The 26,446-nt window shown below is 42.2% G+C and overlaps 1 protein-coding gene across 1 annotated transcript in view; it reads right to left on the minus strand.

The window, feature by feature from the left end:
- Nucleotides 1–280: 280 nt before the first annotated feature.
- LOC129146187 (zinc finger protein 39-like) overlaps nt 281–26,446 on the minus strand; it is a 136,333-nt gene continuing 110,167 nt past the window's right edge. The window contains exon 5 of the mRNA XM_054697734.1: nt 281–358. Coding sequence (XP_054553709.1) covers nt 337–358 — 22 coding nt within the window. The 3' untranslated portion in view covers nt 281–336. The remainder of the gene's footprint in view (nt 359–26,446) is intronic.

Genomic DNA, 26,446 nt, shown 5'->3' on the forward strand with positions numbered 1-26,446 from the left:
AGGCTCTTCATGCTCCACCATGCACGGGCAGATGGCAGCTAGGCCTCAGCATGTCAATCAATCAGGGTTACCTTCTGTTTATTATTTATTATTAATTGTAATTATTAAGATAATTTCAGAAGCTCACCTGAACTGCAATTTGTCTGCTTCAGTTTAAACACTGAAGAGACACAGGATTCCTGCCCCCCACAGTTACTTTTTGGTGTCAGTCTGTGCTGGGTTCTGTGTAGAAACCGAGGCTGCCATGTGGAGTCGGCACCTTCTCCATCACAGTGACAGGTGTTTGGATGGAGGGAATCCAGGTGTTCTGAACCCAACTCAGGGTCATGGGGGACTTCATGAAGCGGTGACACCTGAGCTTAGATCAGAAAGACAAATAAGAGTTGGCAAGATGGAAAATTAGGAAACGCTGGGTTCTTCAATAATTATTGATTTAGTATATTATTGTCTATTCAATAGGTGTAGAGTAGTGAAGATATAAACCTTTATTTTAGGAGGTGATAAAATCATGGGTAACAACTGTTTCCAAAGGAGAGGTGGACATTGCTGAGGGGCTGCCAGTGGGCAGACACAGGGTGTCTGTGGCTCAGGAAAGTCTTCAGTGGAGATGTGAATGCTTACCAGGAGTTTGGTGGTTTATATGGAAGAGTGTTTCAGGCAGAAGTGAGAGCACATGAAAACTCAGAAGCGTGAAGAATTTTTGGCAATTTCAAGGAAGTGAAAGAAACTCAGTCTATACAGAGCACGGGGAGTAGAGGGGAGGAGAGGGTGAACGGGGAGGGCCAGGAAGGGCCTGACCATGACAGTTTTTGAATCCAAGTGAAGCTTCAGGGACAGGTGGAAGCATTCTAAACATGGCAGTGATGTTTAGATTTCTGGATTTAAAAGAATACTTTGGGCTCTGTTAGGGAAATGAATTGAGGTGATACTGGCAGTAACTTCACTCTCCAGGACGGGTCTACTGGTTCAAGGGGAGTGAGGAATCCTTTTAAGTATTCACTTTAGTAATTAGGATGGTGGTGGTCTGTCTGAGCCTCGGTAGGGGCAGTGGATATTGAGATTGCAAATGGTTATGCCGACATTTGTACCATCAGTTAGGTTAGAGAAAGATTTTAAACCCAAAACTGCATATCACAAATCCTTTCATGCTTTCAAGGATAATCTTTCACCAATGAACATGCTTCTTCCTGTCAGCATATTGCAGAAGGAGTGGCAGATGAATCGGCCTTCCTGCACAAAGTGAGTGACATTGGCATCAACTGTGCATGTGTCACCTGTCCCGCTGCCTCGCTCCCATTGGCAGGGTTTCCCGAGGCCCCAGGTTTCTCCGTCAGCACGGATGCCACCCATAGTGTGTGGTCTTAGACCCTGACTGCACTCAGTGGCAGGTGCTGGTGGTCAGTTGCACAGGAGCACATCCTCAGTTGCACATGAGCTGGCAAAGTGACCAACAATCTGCCCCAACCTGGTCAAACTCAGCCAAAGTGAGGCTCATGACACTCTGCTTTATTCTTTGCAAACCAGTGTCAGAGCAACAGGGCCTGACATTTCATCTTGCTAATAGTGGTCAAATTTAATTAATGTTTAAAATATTTTATGCTCAGGACTTGATCAATTTAAAATTATTTCCAATTAATCTGATATTTTAAACCAGACATTCCTTGTCAGGACAGAGACTGTTGGTGCAAACAAATGCTCACCTCCAGCCTCCGTAGTGATCGTGTGGGGTCACACTGCTGCTTGTGTCACAGGGGGTTGTAGCCACATGCGGTATAAACCACTACCTGGTCTAGACCTAAAACATATTCCACCCGGTCCTCTAGCTTCCTCCTACTCTTCTGTGATGAGGCCCACCCTAGATTCCCTGTGCCAGTTGACAGAACTACAAGGGGATAGAAGCCCACCTAAGTCCCTTCAACTTTGCTTGAGTGAGAAATAAATTGTTCCTTTGTTATACCAGTGGATTTGGGGCCTTATGAACATAGCACAGCATATCAAGACTAGCATGCCTTTGCAACCCTAATTACAGCTGGTATGACTATTTATTGTCTAAAGTGAAATTCGCCTCCACTGTTTTGAGAGGACCCATATTCAGGACGTACCTGCTCTTTGCCACATTTTAGAAAAAGCATGGTTATAATGAAAGCATTTTTAACTCCCATGGGGCCATCCAGGAAGTATGATAATGATGCCTGAACATTGGACTTGGGTAAGGAGAAAGGCAGATATGATGATGTAGTGTTTTCCTTAGGAGAGAGAAATCTGGAGAGAAAGTCCAGCCTTTTCTGATTTGCTTAGCTTTGATTTTGTAGAACATGAGAAGAAATGAACAATTCCATGTTGGAATGCTGGTTTAAGGTACCTGTATGTACCCTTGTTCAGAATCCAGTACAATTTTGGATACACAAGCTTAAAACATAGACAAGGAATTGGTACTGGTATGATAGAATTTGGGTTGTCAATGTATAAATTGAAGGCATCAGATTAACTAGCTCGCCTCAAAAGAACAAAAATTAAGAAAGACAAAATCATAAGCTAGAACCCTAGGAATGTTTACAGCAAGCAAGCAGATACTTTGCAGAGGTTGTGAAGGAGGCAGAAATATGTGTGTGAGAAACAAGGTAATGTGGTGTCGAGGTAACCAAGAAAACAAGGAGGAGGTGAACAACCCTGTTGCCTTCTGGTGGAGATCTGGATTGAAAACCAAGCGCTGTCAGACCTGAAGAAGCTGATAGGGCCCAGCAGGGCAGCATGGATGGAACCGGTGCAGGGGATGCCCTGTCCTGAGGGGTGACTGGGAGGCTGGTGACATTTCAAGGAGTCCGGCTACCATGAGTCATGGGAATGAAAGTAAAATGATTTACAACTGAGGCAGAATTATTTTTTTAAGGGAAGGGTGAGTCATGTTCCCATGCCAGGGGGAAGGAAGAGACAAGGTAACAGGAGCATGTCACTGAAGCAGGCAGGGCAGGGGCAAAGATAGGGAAAGTGTCTGGGCTAGACACACTCACAGTGTGGGCGCCTGGGACGTTCCCCACGAGAGGAGTCCATTCTCATAGTGAAGAAGGATGTCCGCCAGGAGAGGGGAAGAGATGGAGAGGAAACTTAGGGAAGCCTTCAAGGGAGCTGGGGAGACAGCTTTTAGGGCAACATAGAAGCCTTGTTCTCACAGTTAAGGCTGGAACCATAAAATTTGTAGTGCAACAGTCCACATAGTCTTCTGTTTTTCTCAGATTATGCTGAACAAGATGTTTGTGAAAGTGACAACAGCAGACACTGAAATATTCTGGGATTGTGGTTTTATTGAATTAGTGTGAATGATAAAAAGAGGTGCAGAAGTGAGGAAAAAGGAGGCAAACTGAGCTGGAGGTCCCAGTTCTCAGGTGATAGAATTACTTTCTCCACGGAGAGCATTTTTACAGCAGCCATCGTGCCCTCTCCCCTTTATAAGAATTAAGAACAGAAGATTTAATTCCTTTAACATTTAAGAGACAAATTTGATGTGGTAAAAAATAATCTTGAGACTCTGCTCTAATGGAAATTAGACTCATATGTTATCTGCTCATCCATTAATCTATCCATCTTTAACTCGTCCCTCAAGATGACTGTGTATCCTCTGCACTAAACAGTTCCCTGAGAGAACAGAAGTGGATACTGTGGGCCACATCTTCTGCACTTGAAGTAACTTGAAACACAACACCCGTCCTTTCTCTCAGGCCTCAGAGATAGCATCAGGTTTTCTCCAGAAGCTTGTCAATCTGCAGCTACACCTTGTCTGTCACTCTGCAAGAGCACATGTGATGCCTCCTGTCTCTGTAGTACAGTCTGATGTCATAATGTTAAACAGACTTGAACAATCATCAGCAGACATTTCATGTCAAAGCACTGATGATATATTTTCTGATCAGTTCATTTCTTCATAAAAATAGGATCGCAAAACAATTGGTCTTAAAATGAAGTTGCTGCAACATTCCAGACTGTGAACCTGCATTGTGTTGAGTCCGTGGTAATACTCGGTAAGTCCTCAGTACTTATAAATAGCTTCATGGTTTGCAAATATGGCTTTTTCAATGGAGTTACAGTGTCTAAAAGTACTAAAAGTAGAAACATACAACATCAAGTTCCACTGTTTGTAGTAATACAGTAAAATTGGCATATAAAGGATGGTCTGATCGGGGGTATTTAAGTTTCCTTACTATAGTGGCAGGAAGGGTCAGTGCAGGTTTTCTATGATTGGAGCAGACAGTAAAGGAGAGTCCTGGAGCCCTCGGTGGCTCTCCAGGCGTTTACTGCCATTTTACCAGGTACACATCAGGCAGGGGTGCCTGGAGTCCAGGATGCTGGCAAGCCTTCCAGCCCCCAGCAAGTCTTCAGTCTTTCTGGGTTCTCTGGCCTTCTCTCATGGCCTCTGCTCTGCTATTTCTCCTTCTCTTCTGGTAGTTTTGTTCTGCTCTGCTGCATCCCCGTGATGCCACCCTTATAAGCACCATCTCAGCCCAGGTGAATCTCATCTCGATATGGCCACACCCCACTCCAGGTGCCCACCATGAGGCATGCATTCAGGACCACAAGGATCCATCATCAATCCTAATGGCGGGAGGGCAATTATTTACCCTACCCTTACAATCCTGAACTTTTATGATTGTAGGCAATTCTGATCCTAGGAAAATGGGAATCCAAGTGAGCAAAATCTGGATTTCATTTTGGAATCTCAGATAGGTAGGTGTAGGTGGCCCTGCTGAATTGCCTCTAAAGGAACTTGAAGGAGTCATAGTCCTCGCAGCAAGCATATACAATTGTAAGAATTTGGGTAAATACCTAAAAGTGGAGTTGCTGGATCCTATGGAAGCTCTGTCTTTAGTAGGTCAAGAAATATCCACACAGCTCTCCACAGTGGTTGGACCAGTTAGCACTCACACCAGCAGTGCAGGAGAGTTCCCTTTTCTCCACATCCTTGCCAACATTTGTTGTTGCTAGTTTTTTTAAATATGTGCCATGCTCACTGATGTCAGGCGGTATCTCATTGTAGTTTTGATTTGAATTTCCCTGGTTACAAGTGATGTTGAAAATTTTTTCATATGCCTGTTGGCCATTTGCATTTCCTATTTGGAGAGGTATTTACCCAAATGACACAGAAACATTAATTCCAAAGAGCACCTGCATGCCTATGTTTATAGCAGTACGATTTACAATAGCTAAGCTCTGGAAACAACCGAAATGCCCCAAAAATGGATGACTGGATCAAGGAGATGTGGTACATATACACCATGGAATATTACTCAGCAATCAAAAAAGATAAACTCATGCCATTTGCAGCAACATGGATGTAGCTGGAAGGAATCATGCTCAGCGAAATAAGCCAGAAAGAAATAGAAAAAATACCAGATGGTCTCACTCATAGCAGGAATTTAGAAAACCTAAATAAGGGACCAGGAAAAAGACTAATTAATACAAAGTAAAAATCAAAATCAACAAGCAACCATAAACCAGAGACACACTACGGGAAGGGGGTGGCAGGGAAAAGAAGGATTAGGGTCATAATAAGGGGGTGCAATTGTATGGGGAATATAACCAAAATGATAATGCATACATTGTGCAAATATGAAAATGATGTAAGAATTATATAAAATATTAATTTAAAAAAATATAAATAAACAAAATAAATAAATAAATAAATAAATAAATAAATAAAATTGTAAGCAGAGGATATCGTTCTCGCCAATACCCAGGTGAAGCCAATACTGTCTTGTTGGGACAGCTGTTCTGATGAGAAGAGAGTCTTGTCTGCGGTCAGTCTGGTCTCCTGTCCTGGACACACAACACAGGATAATGAGCACTGAGCGCTACCTGGCATGCACTTGCTGAGGGAACTGTGGACACATGTTCCAGACTTGGTAAGTCAGCACCTTTGGGAATCTGACCTGGAGGAAGCGCAGCAGACAACCTACACACAGGCTTGAGCACTGTTGATAGGCCCAGCACCCCTGAAGCCTTGTAGTGGAATCAGCATGAACTTGAGATTTCGGCTTCTGCTTGTCCACATCCTCTGTGTGTGGTTCGGGGTTCATCCCCTCAGTCCACCTGATTCCTTTTTTTTCTTGATGACAACCAAACTGCTTTAACTTCAGAATGACAAGTGAGGAAGAACACTTGAAGGGGTCTGAAAATGGGGAACGTTGCCAGAATCTGGGGCCTAAAGTTAGGTGTTTTGCTGAGGTGAAAGGCTGACTCTTTGTCTAGAATTTGAGGTGAATGTTCACTTGGTGTGGGGGTTTCCTATGGTCAGCTAACCTCTGTGATAAGTTCAGTGTCAGGACAAACTGAAAGGGAGTCCAGCCATGCGGGTCAGTGTCAGGGCTTTTGGGCAGGCAGCCCACTGTGCCAAGTGATGGGAAGGGCTTCAGACAGCTTCCCAGAGACCAGGGAGTGTCCTCACTGGAGTGGTGCAGACAGAGTACAGATATCTGCCAGGAAATCTTAGAAGGCTATGCTTTGCAGGCCTGTGACCTCTAAGTCCCCCTCCAGTTTTATAGCTCATCATTTTACAACCCTATTACCAAGCTAACCAGCCACAGAGTGAGGTTGTTACTTTATATTATAATTTGCCATAAATACTTCAATGCTAACCTCAGTGCATTAAAGATCTCTAAAACTTTCTTCAATCTAAATACAAATTCCACTGGGAATTACTAGGTTTTGAGGAACCTTGTTAACTCCCTAACAAGAGTTAAAGGGAAAAAAGATGTCACCCTGACAGCGTAGTTCCTTTTTACGTCTCTTTGAAAGAGGCAGTCAGTGTTGCTGTTTAGGTCAGAGCCCTTTGCTTCGCACAGCAGATCCTGCAGGGGACATCGGGTGTGGGATCCAGCTCTTCGGCCTCACAGCATTTGAGGAGCCAGAGCAGGTGGGGGCAAGGTTGGTGTGAGAACCCTGAGTGAACGTGCCCATAGGTCCTGAGGATGGGTGGGTGGAGGGGCCCTGCTGAATAGCCTCTCTAAGGAACTCGAGGGAGTCATAGTCCTCACAGCCAACAGAGCCTCATCCCCCCATATTGCCAGTTGGGCTGATGAGAAGAACCTTCACTGTGGTCAATCTGGTCTCCGGTCCTGGTCATATCTTCTAGGTTTCGAAGATGTGGGGAAATGTCTGTCCCTCTGGCGTACGAAGACAGCAGACCCGAGAGGAGCAGGGGTTGGTGTTCAGTGACACAGTGGATCAGGTCAGGGTGTCTGCATGTTCCTCTCAAGAGGACTAAGGAGGTGGTCTACAAAGGTGACCACTGAGTGATTCCACCAAGTTCAATATTCATGTCTCCCCTCATCACAGCTGGGGATACACCTCATCTTGACTTGGAAACAAACCAACTTATGCACTGTGAAAACAAGTAGTGTGATCTTCTGTCTGTGAAGTATTTTATACAGTATAGAAAGAAAACAAATCTGTCTCATTTGTTTCCTGGCCTTATACATACTCCTTGAGGTGCAGATTCTGGATCACTAAATTGGTGGAAAATTAGTGGTTGGAAAGTGAAATATAAGCTTTGCAGTCAGATGTATTTGGCAAACTTATTTAGGATTATTTGCTACAGTGTTGCTTGGAGACTTAGTATGATAATAGTCTTTCAAAACAGGATGAGGGCATTCAGTATTAACTGGTTACACATCTCAAAGAATTAGTGTTCCTTGGAAAATTCTAACTTTGAAATTTAAATCAAAGAAAAATAAGAAAATAAACTATTACTGAAATTCACAGAGATGTGGCAATAGGTAAACAGAAAACATTTACATAATAAATTAGATAATTTTCTTCAGCACTTAATCCAGGGCAAAATATATGCAGATGATAAGATTATAGATTAACTGTCTCACTAGAAATTATTAAGTCCTAAATTTCATGTATTAATGGAACTTTGATCTATATAGAATCATGAAAGAATGAGCTTAGACTAGCTTTTGAATGACAAGGAAAGCAAGATTAATTCACATAAGCTAGAAGTATAAGGCAACTTCCTTGACTAGCTATACAATTTCTACAAAAATCTAAAACTAAAATCATACTTAATGACAAGAAACTGGATGCCACTTAAAATTAGGAACAGGACCTCCCTCATAGTGCAGGGGTTAAAGAGAGAGGTGTAAGCTATTGCCAGCAACTGCTGCACGAGTTCAATCCCGGCCAGGTAGCTACCCGCATGGTGCAGCAGATCTCTCCTGTCTCCCCGCTGCTCCCCTCAGCAGTGTGTTTCAGTCAGCCTGCCTGTTCTGCTCCCCACTCTGTCTCTGGTGAATCTTCTCACACCCCGACACCCTTGGTCTACACCCCAGTGCTTGTGTGCAAAAATGAATCTTAAAAAATAAAAAATAAAACTGGGAACAAATTAAAGCTGTCCCTTACCATCAATTCTATTCAGTATTGTACTGGAAAGTTGTAGATAATGAAATAAACAAGAAGAAAGTAAAAGATAATGTAGACTGATAAAAGAAAAATAAAACTGTACTTATGCCCAGATGCCATTATTTTCAATGTAGAAAATCTCAAAAAATCCACGAAAATCTCCTGGAATTAATAAATGATTAAACAGTAGTATAAATACAAAATGTTTTTATTAAAAAGAATCAATAGGAAAACATGCAACCAAGGGCTTCCCTGGTGGCCTAGGTTAAGCCTCAGTGCTCTCAACACTGCAGCCTGAGTTGGATCCCTGGCCAGGGAGCTAGCCATGTGTAGCACAGACCTCTTCTGTCTCGCCAGCTGCTCCCCTCAGCAGTGTGTTTCAGTCAATCCATCTGTTCTGCTCCCCACTCTGTCTCTGGTGAATCTTCTCATCCCCCACACTGCTGGCCTGTACCTCAGATGTTTCATGGATAAATAAATTAAATAAATATTTTTTTAAAAAAATACAACCCAATTACCAAATATATGAATGATCTGAACAGACACTTCACCATAGTATCCACATGATAAACAGGTGCATAGAAAGATTTTAAATATAATATGCCATCAGAGAATTTAATATTAAAAGAGAATTGTAATATCATCACATAACTATTAAAATGACTAAAATCTCAAGCACAACAACCCCAAGTACTCATGAGGATGTGTAGCAACAGAAACTCCTCATTATTGATGGGATTGCAAAATGGCACAATAACTTGGGAAGATGGTTTGAAATTGTATCTAAACAAACGGCTTTGTTCTTATAAACTAACATACTCTTACTATATGATCCATAAATTGTCCTCACTGGTATTTATTCAAGTATTTTTTTTTAATAGAGGCATGTTTTTTATTTATTTATTTATTTATTTATTTATTTATTTTTTATTTATTTGTTTGTTTGTTTATACATGCACTGGGTACAGTCAGAAGCGCGGGAGGGTGAGAGAATTCACCAGAACCAGAGCGGGGAGCAGAGCAGGCAGAAGGACCAAAGTACACTGCTGAGGGGAGCAGCGGGCGGCAGGAGAGGTCTGCGCGCCATGTGGGACCCTCCTCCGGTGGCCGGGGAGCAGCCGGGGATCGAACCGGCGCAGCAGATGTTGCGGGCAGCTTAGCAACCCAGCGCTCAACCGCTGCGCCACCGGGGAGGCCCTATTCAAGTAAATTTTTAAAAGTAGTTCTACAGAAAAGCCTCCATAGAAATATTTGTACAGGCTCTATTCTTAATTTCTAAAACTTGGAAGCAACCAAGATCGTCTTTAACAGATGAACTGATAAGCTGTAGTGTATTCAGACAATGAGCTATATAGCTCAGTGGTCAAAAAAAAGTAAGTTGTCACATACATATATACATATACTTGTGCCTTGAAAACATATATGTGTGTTTTTTAAGTTATTTTGTGTGTAAGTTATTCCTTTATCAAATGATATAAAATAAACAACAGAAAGAGTGAAATCTAATGTAAAATATGGACTTTAAAGATAATGTATCAATAATGGCTCATCAATTGTAACAGCTGAACCGCAGCAATGCAAGATATTAGTAAGAAGGAACACTGTTTTTGGGAGTTTGAGGGGATGTATAGGAACTCTGCGATTTCCACTCAATTTTTCTCCAAACATTAACTCATAAAATAAAGTCTATTAATTTAAAAACTACAAAATAAATAATTGAAATTTACTGAGATGTGGTGTGGCAGTGAGTGATCAAAACATTTTTACCACATTTAGTAAGTTTTCTTCAGTAGTTTAATTAAAGACAAAAAAAAAAAAATAGAAAGGACAAAATAATAAGTAATTCACCAGTATTTATCAAGCCCTATCTTTTCTGTAGTAGAATTTGTGTGACATTTAAATACTCAATCAGAAAAGAATGGAAGTTCACTGAATGGTTGTGTCTATTAATAAAGTAAACAAGATTAATTTACATGTTTAAATACGCTGAAAAAATAGGAAGCTTTTAGTGCAGTTCTTAGCACATAGTATATGCTCAACAAAGCTAACACGTGCTGGGTAGTTTGTGGTCTGTGTGACAGAAGTGAAACACTTAATGTACATGATAAGAATTCAGAGAACAGGGCCTCCTGCAAGGTGCAAGGGGTTTAGCACCACACTATGAAGCTGTCCACAGCATGTGCAGCACGAGTTCCATCCCCAGCCAGACAGGGAGCAACTCACATGGTGCAGCAGACCTCTCCTGTCTGGCGTGCTGCTCCCCTCAGCAGCGTATTTCAGTCGATCTGCCTCTTCGGTCTCCCCCGTGTCTCTGGCCTATACCCCAGATCTTGTATACATAAATCAATAAATCTTTAAAAGAAAAGAATTCAGAGAACAGAGAACTTACTGCAAACTGGAATACTTGTCTTGGAACTGAAATTTGCACTAATGTTAACACAAACAAAAAGAGGATCTGATAGGCAAATAAAAGAAATATAAGCAAACCCACAAGGAACAATAGAAAGGTGTTGCACAAGCAAAACATGTCATGAACAGGCATGCTGAACTCTAAGCCCCTCAGTCACTGCTTGCAAATATTTCATGGTGTTTCATTGCCAAGAAAGACAGTTGTTCCAGGCAGCCATCACAAGAGGATTCTGTGTAATGAAGCAAGCAAGCCCACCCAGGGGAGCTGAAAATAGAGTGGCCTGAAAAAAGGCAGTGGTGGTGGGTTCACCCCAGATAGCAAACATGGAGGTGCACAATGGTCACACACAGTGTGACTTTGGTCTAGGCAAAAAAAAAAAAAAAAATCTTCTGTCTCTCCATTCCCTGACACTTCAGCAACAGAAATAATAGCAATCAAAGGGTGCTTCTTAGTAAATTTTATGATGTAGCCTGAAGGATGTTTCCTAAGTGAAGAACAAAATGAGCAACAGCACATAAACATTCAGACATTACAGCAATTTTGTTCATTTGAAGTTTAAAATCACTACATAGTACTGCTGTTTTAGCAGAACCTAATGGTGATAGTCATTATTTTTCTTAAGAGTTTTTAAAGATATAATCCAAATACCATAAAAGTCACCCGTTAAAGCATACAAATAAATGATAACTTCACAGTTGTGCAAACATCACCAAAATAAAATTTGGAATATTTTCATTACCCCCAAATTAACCTAGACCATGAGCAGATACTTCCCTTTTGCACCAACCCTTGGGCTTGGCAAAATCCAATCTACTCTATCTCTCTGTAGATATCCCTCATTGGGTTTTTGACTAGAATGGAATATTATAAGAAGTTGTGTTCTGTGTCTTGATTCTTTGACTTAGCATAACACTTTCAAAATCCATCCAGGTCTCAGAATTTCATTCCTTTTTTAAAAAAGATTTATTTATTTATTTATACAAGCACTGGGTACAGTCAGAAGCGTGGGAGGGTGAGAGAATTCACCAGAGCCAGAACGGGGAGCCGAACAGGCAGACTGAAGAAATTCACTGCTGAGGGGAGCAGTGGGCGTGGCAGGAGAGGTCTGCATGCCATGTGGGACCCTCACCGGTGGCCGGTGATTGAACCTGTGCTGCAGAGGCTGTGGGCAGCTGCGCTGCAGAGGCTGCAGGCAGCTTCGCAGCCCAGCACTCAATCGCAGCCCCACCAGGGGAGGCCCCATTTATATTTTTCTTAACAAGCCATTTTAACCCAAACCTGGAAGATTTACTACTATATTTTCTTTCAAGAACTTTGTAGTATTTGATATTCCCTTTAAGTTGAATATTGATATTCAACATGGAGTTGAATGAATTTTTTTTGTGTGGTCTAATGTCGACCTGAACATCCAGATTCTTGCCTGAAGCAGGTACTGAATGTTAGCTCGAGTGAAGGTTTAAAGTTTTCTATTGTGACGATTGAACCTTTCCCCCTGCTTGCTACTGCGGCTTGTTTGCATTGGTGGTCTCTCCTTGCTAGAGATAATGAGAGACCTCCTCCTCTGAACCCTATATAACATTGTACACATTCCTGAATAAATGAGACTGGCAATGATCCTGGCTTTGTCTCCACTCCTCGTGTACCCCTGTCCCATACCAAGCCCCTGCTTCCTCCCCCAGGTACCACTTTGATCTGCCTGGCTGGCCCGGACAGTCTAAGATATACAACTTCATTATTTGCACACAGACATTCTAGTTGTCCCAACATTTGTTAAGAAGAATAATTTTTTTCCATTGAGTTTTCTTTTCACCCTTGTTAAAAAATCAGTTGGTCATAAATGTAAAGGTTTACTTCTGGACCTTCCCCTCTTTTTCATTGATCTATGACTGTTCTGCTAGTATCACATTGTCTTGATATCTTCAATTTTAGCAAGTTTGGAAATAAGACTGAACCCTTCAAACTGGTTATTCTTATTTCAGATATTTTTGGCCATTCTGAGTCCTTTGCATTTCCCTATGAATATTAGAATCAGTTTGCTATTTATTATTTGCAAAAAAATACACAAACAAGACAGGTTTGTGTTTCATAAATATGCACTGAAACTATCTATCAGTTTAGGGAATATTGCCATGGTTACAATATGAAGCCTCAGATCCATGAAGATATGATACCAGTCCATTTATCTAGATCTTTTTTTTTAATTTTTTTAATAGAGGCATGTTTTATTTATTTATTTGTTTGTTTGTTTGTTTTGTTTATGCATGCACTGGGTACAGTCAGAAGCGCGGGAGGGTGAGAGAATTCACCAGAGCCAGAGCGGGGAGCAGAGCAGGCAGAAGGACCGAGGTACACTGCTGAGGGGAGCAGCGGGCGGCAGGAGAGGTCTGCGCGCCATGTGGGACCCTCCTCCGGTGGCCGGGGAGCAGCCGGGGATCGAACCGGCGCCGCAGAGGCCTCGGGCAGCTTCGCAACCCAGCGCTCAACCGCTGCGCCACGGGGGAGGCCCACATTTATCTAGATCTTTAACACAGCTTTCAACAATGTTTTATAGTGATCTCTGCGAAGGTCTTGCATTTCCATTGTAAAATTTATTCTTAAGCATTTATTCTTTTTGATAGATCTTTATCTTAATTTCATTTTCAGAGTTTTAATTATTGATTTTTCTATACTGAGGGATTTTTAAACCTATTGAACTCACTCTTCTAATAATTTTCCATTGGATTGTTCTAGATTTTGTTATTACAGTATCATTTTATATATAAGATAATTTCACATATTATTTTACAATCTGAATTTTGCTTCCTTCTCTAATTTCTTTGGCTAAAACCACAGTACTGTGTTGAGTGAAGGAGCCAAACTGGAAATATCTATGTTGTCTCTGATCCTTGGGAGAAATCATTCAGCCTTTTACCATAAGTCTGTTGCTGCCTGCTGGTTTTTGTAGATAACTTTCTCAGGTTGAGGAAACTTCCATCTGCTGTTTATTTATCATGAAAGGATATTGAATATTGGGCCTCCCTGGTGGCACAGGGTAAAGACAGTGCTATCATGCTGGTGACAACCACCCTAGGCTGGCCAGGGAGCAATCCATATGGCACAGCAGACCACTCCTGTCTCCCCCAATGCTCCTCTCAGCAGTATATCCTATCCAGCTCCCCACTCTGTCTCTGGGGAATCCTCTCATCCCCCACACCTTTGGCCTGTACCCCAGTTCTTGTATGCATAAATAAATAAGTCTTAAAATAAAAACTGGTGATACTTGTCCCTATCAAGCTCCACCACCAAAGGGAAGGTGACTGGGACCTGAGGGTGGGGTTAAGCTGCCAGGTTTGGTATAAAGCCAGACACGTGGGCTTTGTGGGGGGGGTTCCCCCATTTGGCTCCCCGCCAGCTCGCAGCGTCCAGCCAGCTCTGAGAGTGCCTTTGGGTTTCCAGGTCGGCAAATAGGGTAGGACGCATTAAAGACTTTATCTCCCTATTTTCTTCCTGACCTGAGTTGTACATTTTCCTTATTTCCTTTTCCCTTGTAAATAGACATTTTATTAACCTTTTGTGTGTGCCCGTATTGGAGTATTAATAAGTCCCTTGTAAGCACGTGGGTGAGGACCCACAGCCAGGCAACCCGTTCAATATCGGGCCTGTCCTATAAAACTAGGAGAAATATAATCCCTGGTCTACAAAACAAGAAATGGGCCTAATATGAGAGAAACCAACATCACAAAGAAATTCCAGATTTAGGAAGTAACGACGAGCTCCTGCATTGGAACTAAAACTTAGGACAGTGGAGTCTTCCATCAAGGGCTGACTTCCAGGCCACCCCGATGGAAAAAATACATCATCACATTTTACATTGAGCTTTGACTAAGTGCTCTCCCTTCTTCACTGTTCAGAACTGCTCTAAGGTGTACTACAGTATTATAAGATGTGAGAATGTTATGTGTGTGTGGTGATGTTTCCCATGGCGGCAAGGATTTGTTGCAACTTGATTGTCTAAATGGGTGGGCTGAATGCTGAATGCATTAACATCAGGCCAGCTCAGAAGGGCATGAATACAAAGATCATGGGGACCATGCTACTCATGTCATCTGACAAAAGTTCGGGCATGGGGAAGATTTCTGAAAAATCAGGAATCTCGTTAGCTGACTCCTGCTAGAGTATCCTCATTTGTTTAGGGCTAGTTTCTACCATTGCTAAAATATGCATTTAAAAGTAAAACTGCAAATATGGATCAATCACTGAATAACCAGTTTGATGGCAAATGGCAGTGCATGATACAAATATTATATTTTTTTATAAAATTAGTAGTTCTCTGCCAAAGGCAGCAATTCAACATTTGGCCTTACATGAACAAGTGAAAAAACTTCTGGGAACAAAAGGCTGTAAACATCCCTGGGCTAAATCTTTTAGTATGGAGATGTGGCCATTTAAGGCAAGGGCTAACTGGAAGATGTTGTGCCCAAGATCAGTAAACTCTGTGAGCATAGCCTCCAAGAATCCAAAGACAGCTGATGCAAATGCAAAAGGGAGTTTATTATGGCTGGAGTCCAGGCCCTGGACAGGCACCGATGCAATGGCAGAGGACGAGAGCCCCGAACAGAGGAAGCAGGGGTCAATTATAGGGTCACAAGAGGCACAAACTTTGAAAGAAGCTGGTAATTACTCATTGGCTACTACAAAGGCATTTTGGCGCGTGAGGTTACAGTTTCAAAACTGATTGGACAGGTAGAGATGCTGTCCCATTTATGGATAGGACTGCCCTCATTTGGAGGCTGAAGTGGTCTGCTTTTTCGTCACCAAGTGGAGTGAGGGTTGTGACTGCTGAAACTATCTCCGGAATGTGGCTGGACAAAAACTAACATATCAAGTTGGAGGATATACAAAATGGCGAAACCTCGGCTAAGCTTGGTTCCACAGAAGAAAGTCTTTTACTTTACAGTTAAAGATAACAGTTGAATGTCAGAGGTGAGCCAAGCTCCAAGCAAAAGAAAAACTTTTGATAAGCCAGAAGGCACCATAGTCGACTCCTGCTAATTCATTCCTGTTTATTTAGGGCTGATTGGTATGGTAGCTGTTAGAGTATACATTCGAGAATAAATCGACAGGTTTGTGACTGGTTGAGCTAGCTATAACCATCTTTGTCCATGCCTCTGATAAAATACTGGTAACTCCTTACAACTACAAACAACAATCAGCAATCTTACAGAGAAAGGAATTTTCCCTTAATCTTAAAGTTAGATACAGAAACTAGGCTGCCTAGATAAGTAGAAGAGTAATAGGCAGAAAACTCCTTGTTTACATTAGGGGAATTCCTCCCTGAAGGGAGAGCTGGGGGCTAGGGAGGAGTCAGTGCAGCTTGCCTGGCACTAATGCCCTCCAGGCCCTTGGTTCCTTAAGGGCCCATCAATATTAAAACAATATACTATAGATGATAACTTCTAGATAAACACCTTCTGGTTTTTGCTTTAGTCAATGAGTTAATATGTTAGTCTCAACTTTATAGGTTAGTTGGAAAAAAATCCATTGTCTCCCTTTCCCCAGGTAACTTCCTGCCCTTTGTTTCCCCAGCCCTTAGTTAATCCTTCACTCAGTAAACATGGAAATGTTAGTGCAGTCCCAGAAGCCTTTTGCTAGTAATAAAATGACTGGTCATTTCAGATAAATGACTATTCTGAGAAACTTTTGTTGAGCTAATGAGCCTCCTTTAAATAAAAAATATAATAAATGTCACAGCCTCTGCAAAAGGGTAAATCAACACTTGCTGCTCTGGGAAAAGATGTGACTGTTACCTTCCCTCATGCATATGCTTAGGCGCTCTCCTGGTTTGCTTGAAATTTATAAATGAAGGCTACTGAGACCCTCAGCAGGACAAGGCCCGCACCCTGACCCAGTGTCTGTGTCTCCTCATTCCCCCTCCCTTATAATTCTCTACAATTACTTTGTCACTGGGTAAGATCCAGATGAATGATAGGGTCCCCTTTTTTTTCCTGACAAGTCTGCTGCCTCAGGGGTATGGTGGGCTGGGCCTTGCAGGGTTTTCGTCTCCTCCCCTCAAGGTCCGAGATGTTTCCCAGTGCTTGTCCTCCACCTCCCAGACCTTGTCCACCTTCTGTGCTCCTGCAGCATTTTTAGATTTTCTTGGACTTTGGCCACCACCTGTCTCCAGCAACTCTGATGTTGTCTTTCACTCCACTTATAGATGCCACTTGGTACGTCTGCTCTCAGAGTCATATCCTGCCAACTGTGCCAATTGTTTTTCAAACATCCAAAGCCAGGTAGGTTTGTTGTCATCTCTCACAGATGCAAAGATAATTTTGGAGACTTCAGTAGATATTTACAGAGCTTTCATGCTGTATCAGGGAACAGACTCAGGTGTACATTTACAATCTGTGAAGATCAAATGAAAATGTTGTAAAGTATATATTAGATGTGATGAATTAAAACACCATAATTTGTATCACTCAAAAATCACAAGGAAACAGTATGGCAGAACTAATCCATCATTATTAGTTTTTATTATGTAATTATAAAATTATGAACTAGACTACAGCTATTCCATGGAAGATGTGCTAATCTCTGGGGATTTAACAAGACACATTTGAGGTCAGCCAGTGTCATGACATGCAGGAAAAGTTCAGGAACAGGCATGGGTTAGAACCCCAATAACATCTGCCGACAACTCTGCCGGGAACCTGGTTGTCCTCCTTGGAAATGTCTGTGTTGGTTTCTTACTCACTTCTTGATTGGGGTGTCTGGTTTTTGTTGTTGGGCTGTGACATACCTTGTATGAATGGAAACCAGCCCCATGTTAGATGCATGATGTGTGCATATTTTCTCCCAGTGCAGGGGCCTGTTTTTATAGTGGTTTATGAACTCTCTAGTGTGGTGGGTCACATTTGTTCCTACATGCTCATTTCTGTTGTCCTTGGGGCCTTGGAGATGTGTCCCCAATTTCATCTGTGGGGTGGATGTGCAATAGGGTGGCACAGTTCCTCAAGTGTTTATGGCTTTGTCACATCCAAATCTTTAATCCAAATAATATTGTTCAGTAGCTCTAATTATAAGGGGAACAAAAACACAAACTACAACTGCAATGACTTGTCACACACCCCTATGAGAATGGGCCAATCAAAAAGACTGAACACAACTGATGTTGTGTGGATGTGGAGAGAAAGGAACTCTCACCTCTGTTGGTGGGAATGTAAGTAGGTAAAGCCTCTAGGAATATGGTTTGGAGATGTCCTAAGTAAATAAAAATGGGAATCCCATAGGAACCAGCCATCCCTTTGCTAAGTTTTTATCCCAGAATATGAAAAATCTACAATACAGAGACACTCATGTGCACTGGTGTCACAACAGCACCGTGCACCATTGCAGAACCAGCCCAAGGGCTTTCAACAGAGGAGTGAATAAAGTAATTGTGGGTCCATTGTCAGTGGAATTGCACACAGCAATTAAAAAAATCAAATAATACGTTTGGGAAAGGTGAGTAGAACTTTAAGTTATCTTGTTAAGTGAAAAAAAAAAATAACAGATAGTGAAAGACAGATAGCAGATTGTCCCACTCATCTGTGGGATAGAAAATACAGAAAACCAGGCCTCCCTGGTAGCCCAAGGGGTTAAGATGCAACCTATGAAGCTAGCCACAACCACTGCAGCACAAGTTCGATCGCTAGCCAGGGAGCTATCCTCGTGGCACAGCAGACCTCTCCTGCCTTGTCTGCTGCTCCCCACATCTGTGTATTTCACTCAGTGCACCTGTTCTGTTCTCCACTCTGTCTCTGATAAATCATCTCACCCCCCACAACTCTGGCCTGTGCCCCAGTTCTTGTATGCATAAATCAATCTTTTAAAAAAAGAAAATACAGAAAACTGACATTACAAAATACAGCAAAACCTATTTGCACTAGTGAATAAATTCACTGTTACCAGTTGAGACTGGGGATAGGAGAGGGATAAGGAGTGGAAACAAGTGGGTATTCATGTGGGTGTTCCCCGGAGTGTGAGGGGAGATGCACACACACAGAGGGTCAGAGATACAGCCCGTGATAAGAAAACAGAGATGTGACAATGAGTGTTTCCTTTATGTGGCAATTGTTAATTCATGACCCCATGTTACCCCACTCCTAAAGTCAGATCCTCTCCTCAACAGAGTTTAGAGTTTTAGTCAAAGGAAAGACAGAAAGTATGTAAAGGATGTGAGCAGAGAGTGATGAAGTCCCGGGAGGAGAAACAGAAGATCAAGGTCTTTCATTGAAAGATTATTAACTTGAGAGATTTTCCGACACAGATTTTATTCTGAAATCTGTATGGAGTCAGTCGGGTCATTAACATACATTTTTTAAAAGAAGTATTTTCTGGAGGGAGTATGCTATGATCCCTCAGGAGCATTTGGAGACCCAGTGACATGCTCCAGAGAAATGCTTGAGCGAGGAGCATCCCCCCAGCTCATGTTCTCAGAGTGGGTAAACAGTCATGAGGCCTCAGGGTTTATAGCACAGAAGCTTCCGAAGAATAAAAATTCATAAATATTGCAGTGTTTTACTTTATATAAAGATTTACATCATATAAAAAGATAACATGGATTTTGAAGTAGAAAAAGAGTGAACTTAAGTGTTATCTAAAAGAATGTCAAGTAGAAAATCAGGTAGAGTAATCAAGATACAATTTGGAAAACTCAGGGAACCTGAAAATGAACACCACCACAACAATGGTCTTAACATTAAATTATGAAGTAGAAATGCACTGACTCAAAAATAATTCATCTACTTTAAAATAAGAACACTGCATCACAGGAGTACAGTGTGATAGGATCAAGTCAGACAGAAAGTGACAGTCACATCCATGTTTTCCCCCTACCCCCTCAGGTGTAGTCCCCATAGAGTCTAACAGCCAGGAGTCAGGGCTCAGGACCACGCCAAGTTCTCACCACCAGAATTGGCCTGCAGTACCTGTATCATTGGGAAAATTCCTCTTGAGGCTCCCATGATATTTGGGGTTTCTAGCTGTTAGGAGCTTTCAGTCTGAGGGTTCCTGTATGAAGGTCTGACAAAGCAAGATTAAAAACTCTGCATAAAAATTTCTGTTCCTGATGAATTCATGCAAACTGACTGTGGCAGTGTAGTGTCTGGGTGAGGCTGGGGGCTGATAACCAGTACTGGAGGCTGAACGTAATGGATACCAGGAGCACCAGCTGTGACGGGCTGTTCTGATGGCTGTTTGCTGTGACTGTCTGTTTGTGACTGATTATAACAAGGCCAGCTGGAGATGAGATGGGGAAACAGGCCCTTCAGAGTGTGATGCCCCCCATTTTCTCAGATCAATGCCCTGTAATCTGAGAAGTGAAAGTGTTACAGGGCAGCCCCGAAATAAAACGGGTTACTTGACTGTGGGTCCTCACCCGCATGCTTAAAAGGGACTTATTAATACTCTACTGCAGGCACAAACAAAGGTTAATAAAAAGTTTATTTACAAGGGAAGGGGAAATGAGGAAATGTACAACTCTGGGGAAAAGAGGAAGATAAAGTCTTAAATGTGTCCTACCCATGTTTGCTGACCTGGAATCCCAATGGCACACTGAGACCTGACCCTGAGCCAAGAGCCATGAAGACAAGGGACCTGACCCCCCCACCCCCGGCCCACGTGTCTGGTTTTATACCAAACCTGGCTGCTTAACTCCACCCTCATGTCCCAGCAACCCTCCCTTGGGTCATGGTGGGATTTGTAGTTCCCAGTGTCTTCATGGCTTTGGACTGGAGTGGGGGTGGAGTCCACAAAGCCTGTATGGAATTAGCTCAGGACAACTTTTCCCCTAGCAATTCCCCACTTTCACTTTGTGCCACCATTTCCATGGTGATGAGGATCAAATATATGGATGCTGGGATACAGTCTCAGATGAAAATTTTTCAGGGTTCCAGTGTGAAAGAAAACCAGTCTTTCAGGTATTGTCCATTGTGGAAAGCAAAAGTCCTCCATTCCTGGAAAAAGAGTTCATCAGTGCAAGCCAAAACAAAAAACAAAAACAAAAACAAAAATCTGGAGGCATTAGCCATAACAAGACAGCAAAAACTTCAAAATCACAAGGAAAAAATCTTAAAATTGGTTCAACTTATGTAAAAAAAACCATGTTCTCTCAACCTTGAGCCCAAATTCTTTCAACGGCATAGCAAAAGTTTGCAAACTAAATCTACTTGTAAGCCATATTACCTATTTTTGCATAAAATCAAAGGGCAAAATAACTAAACAGCAATTTTAGCTGGCTTTTGGAATAGTCCATATAGGATCAGAGTGAACTCTTGACATTTGGTCCATGTAGGCTTCAGGAACAAAGTTGGTCTCATCAGACTCCACCTGGGCTTTCCTCTTCTTGAGGGTACCAGGACTTTTTCATTTGCCAGGTTGTCCAGTCCTGCCAATGGAGGCAAGCTTCCTCACCTTCTTTGGAGGTCTCTGGAACACTACGAAAAAAGCAACAGGTTCTCCTCTTCTTGGTTCAGCTCTGCTTCAACTTCCTGGAAGAACTCCACTCAAAGCCACACAGTGAAACTCATGTCCATTTTATTTTTTTTAGTTTAAGCAGACAAAATCCCTATGGAAGTTATGCAAAAACAGTCTCTGAGATAAGCAGTAAAAAAATTACTACCACTATTTTTATGCTGTGTTGGTATGAAGGGAAAAAAAAATGTGAACACAAGTTAGCTCTGCTGAAAAAAGAAAAAAAATCAACATCGCTGCACATCCTGGTCAGTCAAAACAAGAAAAATTTTTTGGATTCAGAACGAAAGGCAAAAAAAAAAAAAATACCAGTATTATGTCAAAACTTAGTAAAATTCAGGTGAATCTCCAGATCTATTCAGTCCTTTGTAGGAAATTTTTACTCTCAACAATTCCATCAATAGGGATCCGTTGAGGCCTTTACCCCTATTTTCTCCAGAAACCATTTCTGTCGTTAAACAATTGAAGTATACAATATTACAAGGCGACAATCACCATTGACAATTTACATACATAATCAGGTCAAAGTGTTAACCCGTTTTCCCAAGTGACATTGCTTCCCTTCTAGTTTTCTCTACTAGGTAAGCCAAATAGGACAAATTCATCTAATACCTTTCCCAGGAGGAAAGGGAGGAAATGTGGAGTGTCTCAGGAGCTCTACTGAGGTTCCACAAAATTTCCTTGCATCGGCCAAATGACAGGCTACCAAATTTGTATTTCAATTTAGATTTCTGGGAAGCTTTGCCATAAACATCAGAAAACAGCAGAAACAACAATATTTGATCTCTATGTAATACTTAGTTAAGTATTACAATGTTGACAATCAAACCATAACCTTTAGCTTTTCCTCATAACTGGAGACTTTTTTTTCAATGTCTATGGCACTATGCATACCAATTTGTCAACCACTAGAGGCCAAGACAAGGACTCAAGGAAAGGACATACAGACATACAACATATAGACACAAAGAGCTCTTCAGTAACGATTTATCACACGTGGGGTATCTTATGCAACTGCAGTTTCACTCATAGGCCAAAGTAACAAAAACGAGCAGAAAATAAACCTTGAAGTTAAAAAAAAAAAAGCAAAAAGTTAAACGGCAATACCAAAATCAAGATTGAAAGCCTTTCTGTGTAAAAAAAAAAAAAAAAAAAAAAAAAAAAAGAAATACTGCCAGCATATTTGTGATTCTAGATGTTATTTCACATCTCCGAAACTTTGAAAGGAAGATTGGTTTGACCATGTCAGTCATCTTAGGGTTTCTTCAGAAAAGTGAATCCGGGCCTCCCCTGGTGGCACAGCGGTTGAGCGCTAGACTGTGGGGCTGCCCGCAGCCTCCACAGCACCAGTTCAATGCCTATCCACTGGCAGGGTCCCACATGGCACAACAGACCTCTCCTGCCACACCTGCTGCTACCCTCAGCAGTGTATTTTGTCATTCTGCCTGTTCTGTTCCCCACTCTGTCTCTGGTGAATTCTCTCACCCTCCCGCGCTTCTGACTGTACCCAGTGCTTGTATAAATAAATAAAGAAATCTTAAAAAAATCCAGATAAGTGAATCTTTGGACATCCTGCAACAATAACTGGAAAAGAAGTCAGTAACAATCAAGGTTTTGTGTTTTTCTTAAATAAACATCTCAAGTCCTCAATGGGTTCACAAGACCAGTGGGACTTTGTCTCTGCATCAGTTCCTTCTGGTGCTTGCTTAACTCTGGAATGATATACCCAGGGTTTCATGCCTGCCAGTTTTAAAGAAGTATGTATGGTCAGCAAAACATCATGTGGACCAGTGCATTTTTCTGACAGCTGGTTTTTGGCATCCCCACAATGCCAAGTCTTGAGTAAGACCTGCTCTCCAGGTCTGAAGGGATACAATGGTTGATCAGGAGGCATAGAGATCCTCGAGGTTGCAAAGTTGTGAATTACTGCCAGAACCTCCTAGATATGTTTCGCATATTATATGATCTGGCAATCTTGTTCTATTTCTGGACCACCTTTCCGAACTGAGGCCTGCAAAAGTCTTCCAAACACAGTTTCAAAGGGATTTAATTGTAGCCCATTTCTAGGTGCCACTCTTATCTGGAGGAGGGCAAGGGATAGTACTTGGTCCCAATGAAGGTGTGTTTCTTTTTTTTTTTTTAAGAGGTATATATTTTATTTATTTATTTATTTGTTTGTTTGTATATGCACTGGGCACAGTCAGAAGTGCGGGAGGGTGAGAGAATTCACCAGAGCCAGAGCGGGGAGCAGAGCAGGCAGAAGGACCGAAGTACACTGCTGAGGGGAGCAGCGGGCGGCAGGAGGGGTCTGCGGGCCATGTGGTCCCCTCCTCCGGTGGCTGGGGAGCAGCCGGGGATTGAACTGGCTCCACAGAGGCTGCGGGCAGCTTCACAAGCCAGTGCTCAACCGCTGCACCACTGGGGAGGCCCAAAGTTGTGTTTCTTGGCACAGTTTTGCCAAGGTTTTCTTTAAGGTGTGGTTCTTTTTTTCCAGAAGACTGTGGTCTCCATGCAGCATGCAATTTCCAGCTGATCTGTAACACACTGCTTACTGCATGAGTAAAGTCAGAGATGAATGTTGGCCCATTATCACTCTGGATGGAGTTTGGCAGCCCAAAGCGAGGGATTATCTTCTTCAGCAGCTCTTTTGCCACCTTGGAAGCTTTCTCCGTCTTTGTGGGAAAAGCTTCCACCCATCCGTAGAACGTGTCCACAAAATCCAGTATGTATTTGAAACTGCCTGTTTTTCTAAGTATTTGTGTAAAGTCCACCTACCAGTCCTCAAAAGGGCACTTGCCCCAATATTGAACCCCAATGGCTTTAGGGTGGGAGTCAGACTTGGGGTTATTCCTGGCACATTGTTGACAGCCCCAGGTGTGCTATTTTATGTAAATATGGGTCCTTCAAATAAGGGCACTCTGTTTCTAATAAGGCATCTCTCCCATAGTGAGATCCTCCGTGAAGATGTTTTAGCACCGGATATAGCAGGGACTCCAGGAGGAGTATCATCCCATGGGAGTTTACTCTCCAAGAGGAGCTGGGGTCAAACTCAGTAAATCCCCATGCATGAGCTCTCTCCTCATCCCGCTCAGTGTAGTCAGGAGCATACTGAGTCAGGTCCACAAGAGGGATGAGTGCACTCTAAGGAAAGGGAAATGAGGAAATGTACAACTCAGGGAGAAAATAGGGAGAATGTCTTAAATGCATCCTACCAGTTCTGCCGACATGGAAACCCAATGATACTCTGAGATCTGGCCGAGAGCCAAGAGCCATGAAGCCAAGAAGGGGCCCCCAGGACCCATGTGTCTGATTTTATACCAAATCTGGCTAATTAACTCCACCCTCAGGTCCCAGCAACCCTCTTTTAGTGGTGATGGGATTTGTCTTTCCCAGCGTCCTGACGGCTCTGGTCCGGCGTGGGGGTGGAGTCCTCAAAGCCTGTATGGAAATAGCTCAGGAATTCCTTTCCCCCTAACAATTTGATGGGCACATGTTTTAATATTTGGTAAGTAAGCATATGGCTTTGTCAGGGAATTAGCAATAAAACATAAAGCAACCCTATTCACCCCTTTTGGTGCTTTTGATTTCACCATAACTTACAATTTAATTGTCAGATATTCTCTCTTAGGAAATTGTAGAATTGCTTCCATGTTTAGCCTTTGGGGATTTGGGCTTCTCTTTTTGGTAATTTATTTGACACTTAATGATTTAAGAGTGTTAAGTCATAACGTGAATGCTTTGAATTGTTTTGTCACAAGATACTTCCGAATTTAATGGATGCAGACATGTGAAACCAGGAAGAGGGGATGTAAATTGCATACAGGAAAATATCCACTGTGGTAGGAAAACAGAAACCAAATGGTATCTGGTTGGGTAGCGTTAAATAAGGTTAAAATTAAAGCCCACCCATTGCCCAGCAGGAAGGTTTGGGAGGCTTGAACACAGAGAGAATTGATAAGGCTGCTCTGGGTCCCAAACCGCAAGATGGATCCCTTTGACCAGGAATGTGGAGGCAAGGCCAGGACACATTCTGGGTCAAAGATCAACCCCCCAAGATCAGACACCCCTGCACTAACCAGCCCAAAACTTACTCCCCAAAGCAAAACTGACAAAACCAGTTATAAAAGGGAGCCCAAATCTTTCTTCACTTGCAGATCTTTCCTGTCTCCCCAGCTGCTTCTCTTAGCAGTGTATTTGAATAAATGTGCCTTTTTTGTTCTCCAGTCTGCCTCTGGTGAAATTTTTCACCCCTGCACCTCTGGCCTGTCAAGTATCATTAAGAATTTGAAAACAAAGCCCCACTCCTTACCCAGCAGGCAAGTATGGGAGGTTGGAATGATAAAGGGAGTGGATGGGACTGCCATGGAAACATGGACCTTAAGCTGGTGAAGCCCAGAACTGATGACCATCTATGCTGATTCAGATAATCAGTCAGGACACACCCAAGACTAGTCACCCTAACCAGTCAATGTTGTCTAGAATATAAAGAGAGACTTGGGACCCAAACTCTGAACAGTACACCCCTCCTGTTTCACCCTCTGCTTCTTTTAGCAGTGCATTTCAATAAATTCACCTGGTCTGTTCTCATCTGTCTCTGGTGAATTATTTCACCCCTGCAACAAGGCCTACCCATTGATTCTTCCCCACAACATTATCTATCAATAAATCTTTGTTAGGTAGAGTGGTGTGATTTCTTATAAAAAAAGATGGAATCTAACCTCTTCAACTACACCAATCTTCTATTTACCCAAACCTCTACTCTTTGTTCTCTGAATTCAGCAAATAAAAATAAAACTTAAAAAAAAAAAAGCAAATAGCGATTACATCTACAAAGTTGCTCAGGATAGAATGTTTGGCAGCATCTAAATCAGCCCTATTAGCTAACATCCTAAGCAACATACCACTCTGACCCACTCCTCTCTCTTTTTCTACTGCAAGTTTCTCCATTCTTTTCCCTGTTGCATTCTTGTTCTACTACAATCTAGTTTCCCCAATGCAAAGAGATTTTTCTCAAACACAAACTATTCAATTCACTCCACTCTCCAACACCTCTCTCCATTTTCACAATTAGCATGAAGTTCTGAGTGACTAGTTTCTGTGAATATCTGTGACCTTATCTGACAATTATTTCTCCTTTGTCCACATGAAACA

This window comes from Talpa occidentalis, unplaced genomic scaffold (genome assembly GCF_014898055.3).
Source record: "Talpa occidentalis isolate TD23 unplaced genomic scaffold, MPIMG_talOcc4v2.1 talOcc4.18, whole genome shotgun sequence".
NCBI classification, from domain to species: Eukaryota; Metazoa; Chordata; class Mammalia; order Eulipotyphla; family Talpidae; genus Talpa; species Talpa occidentalis.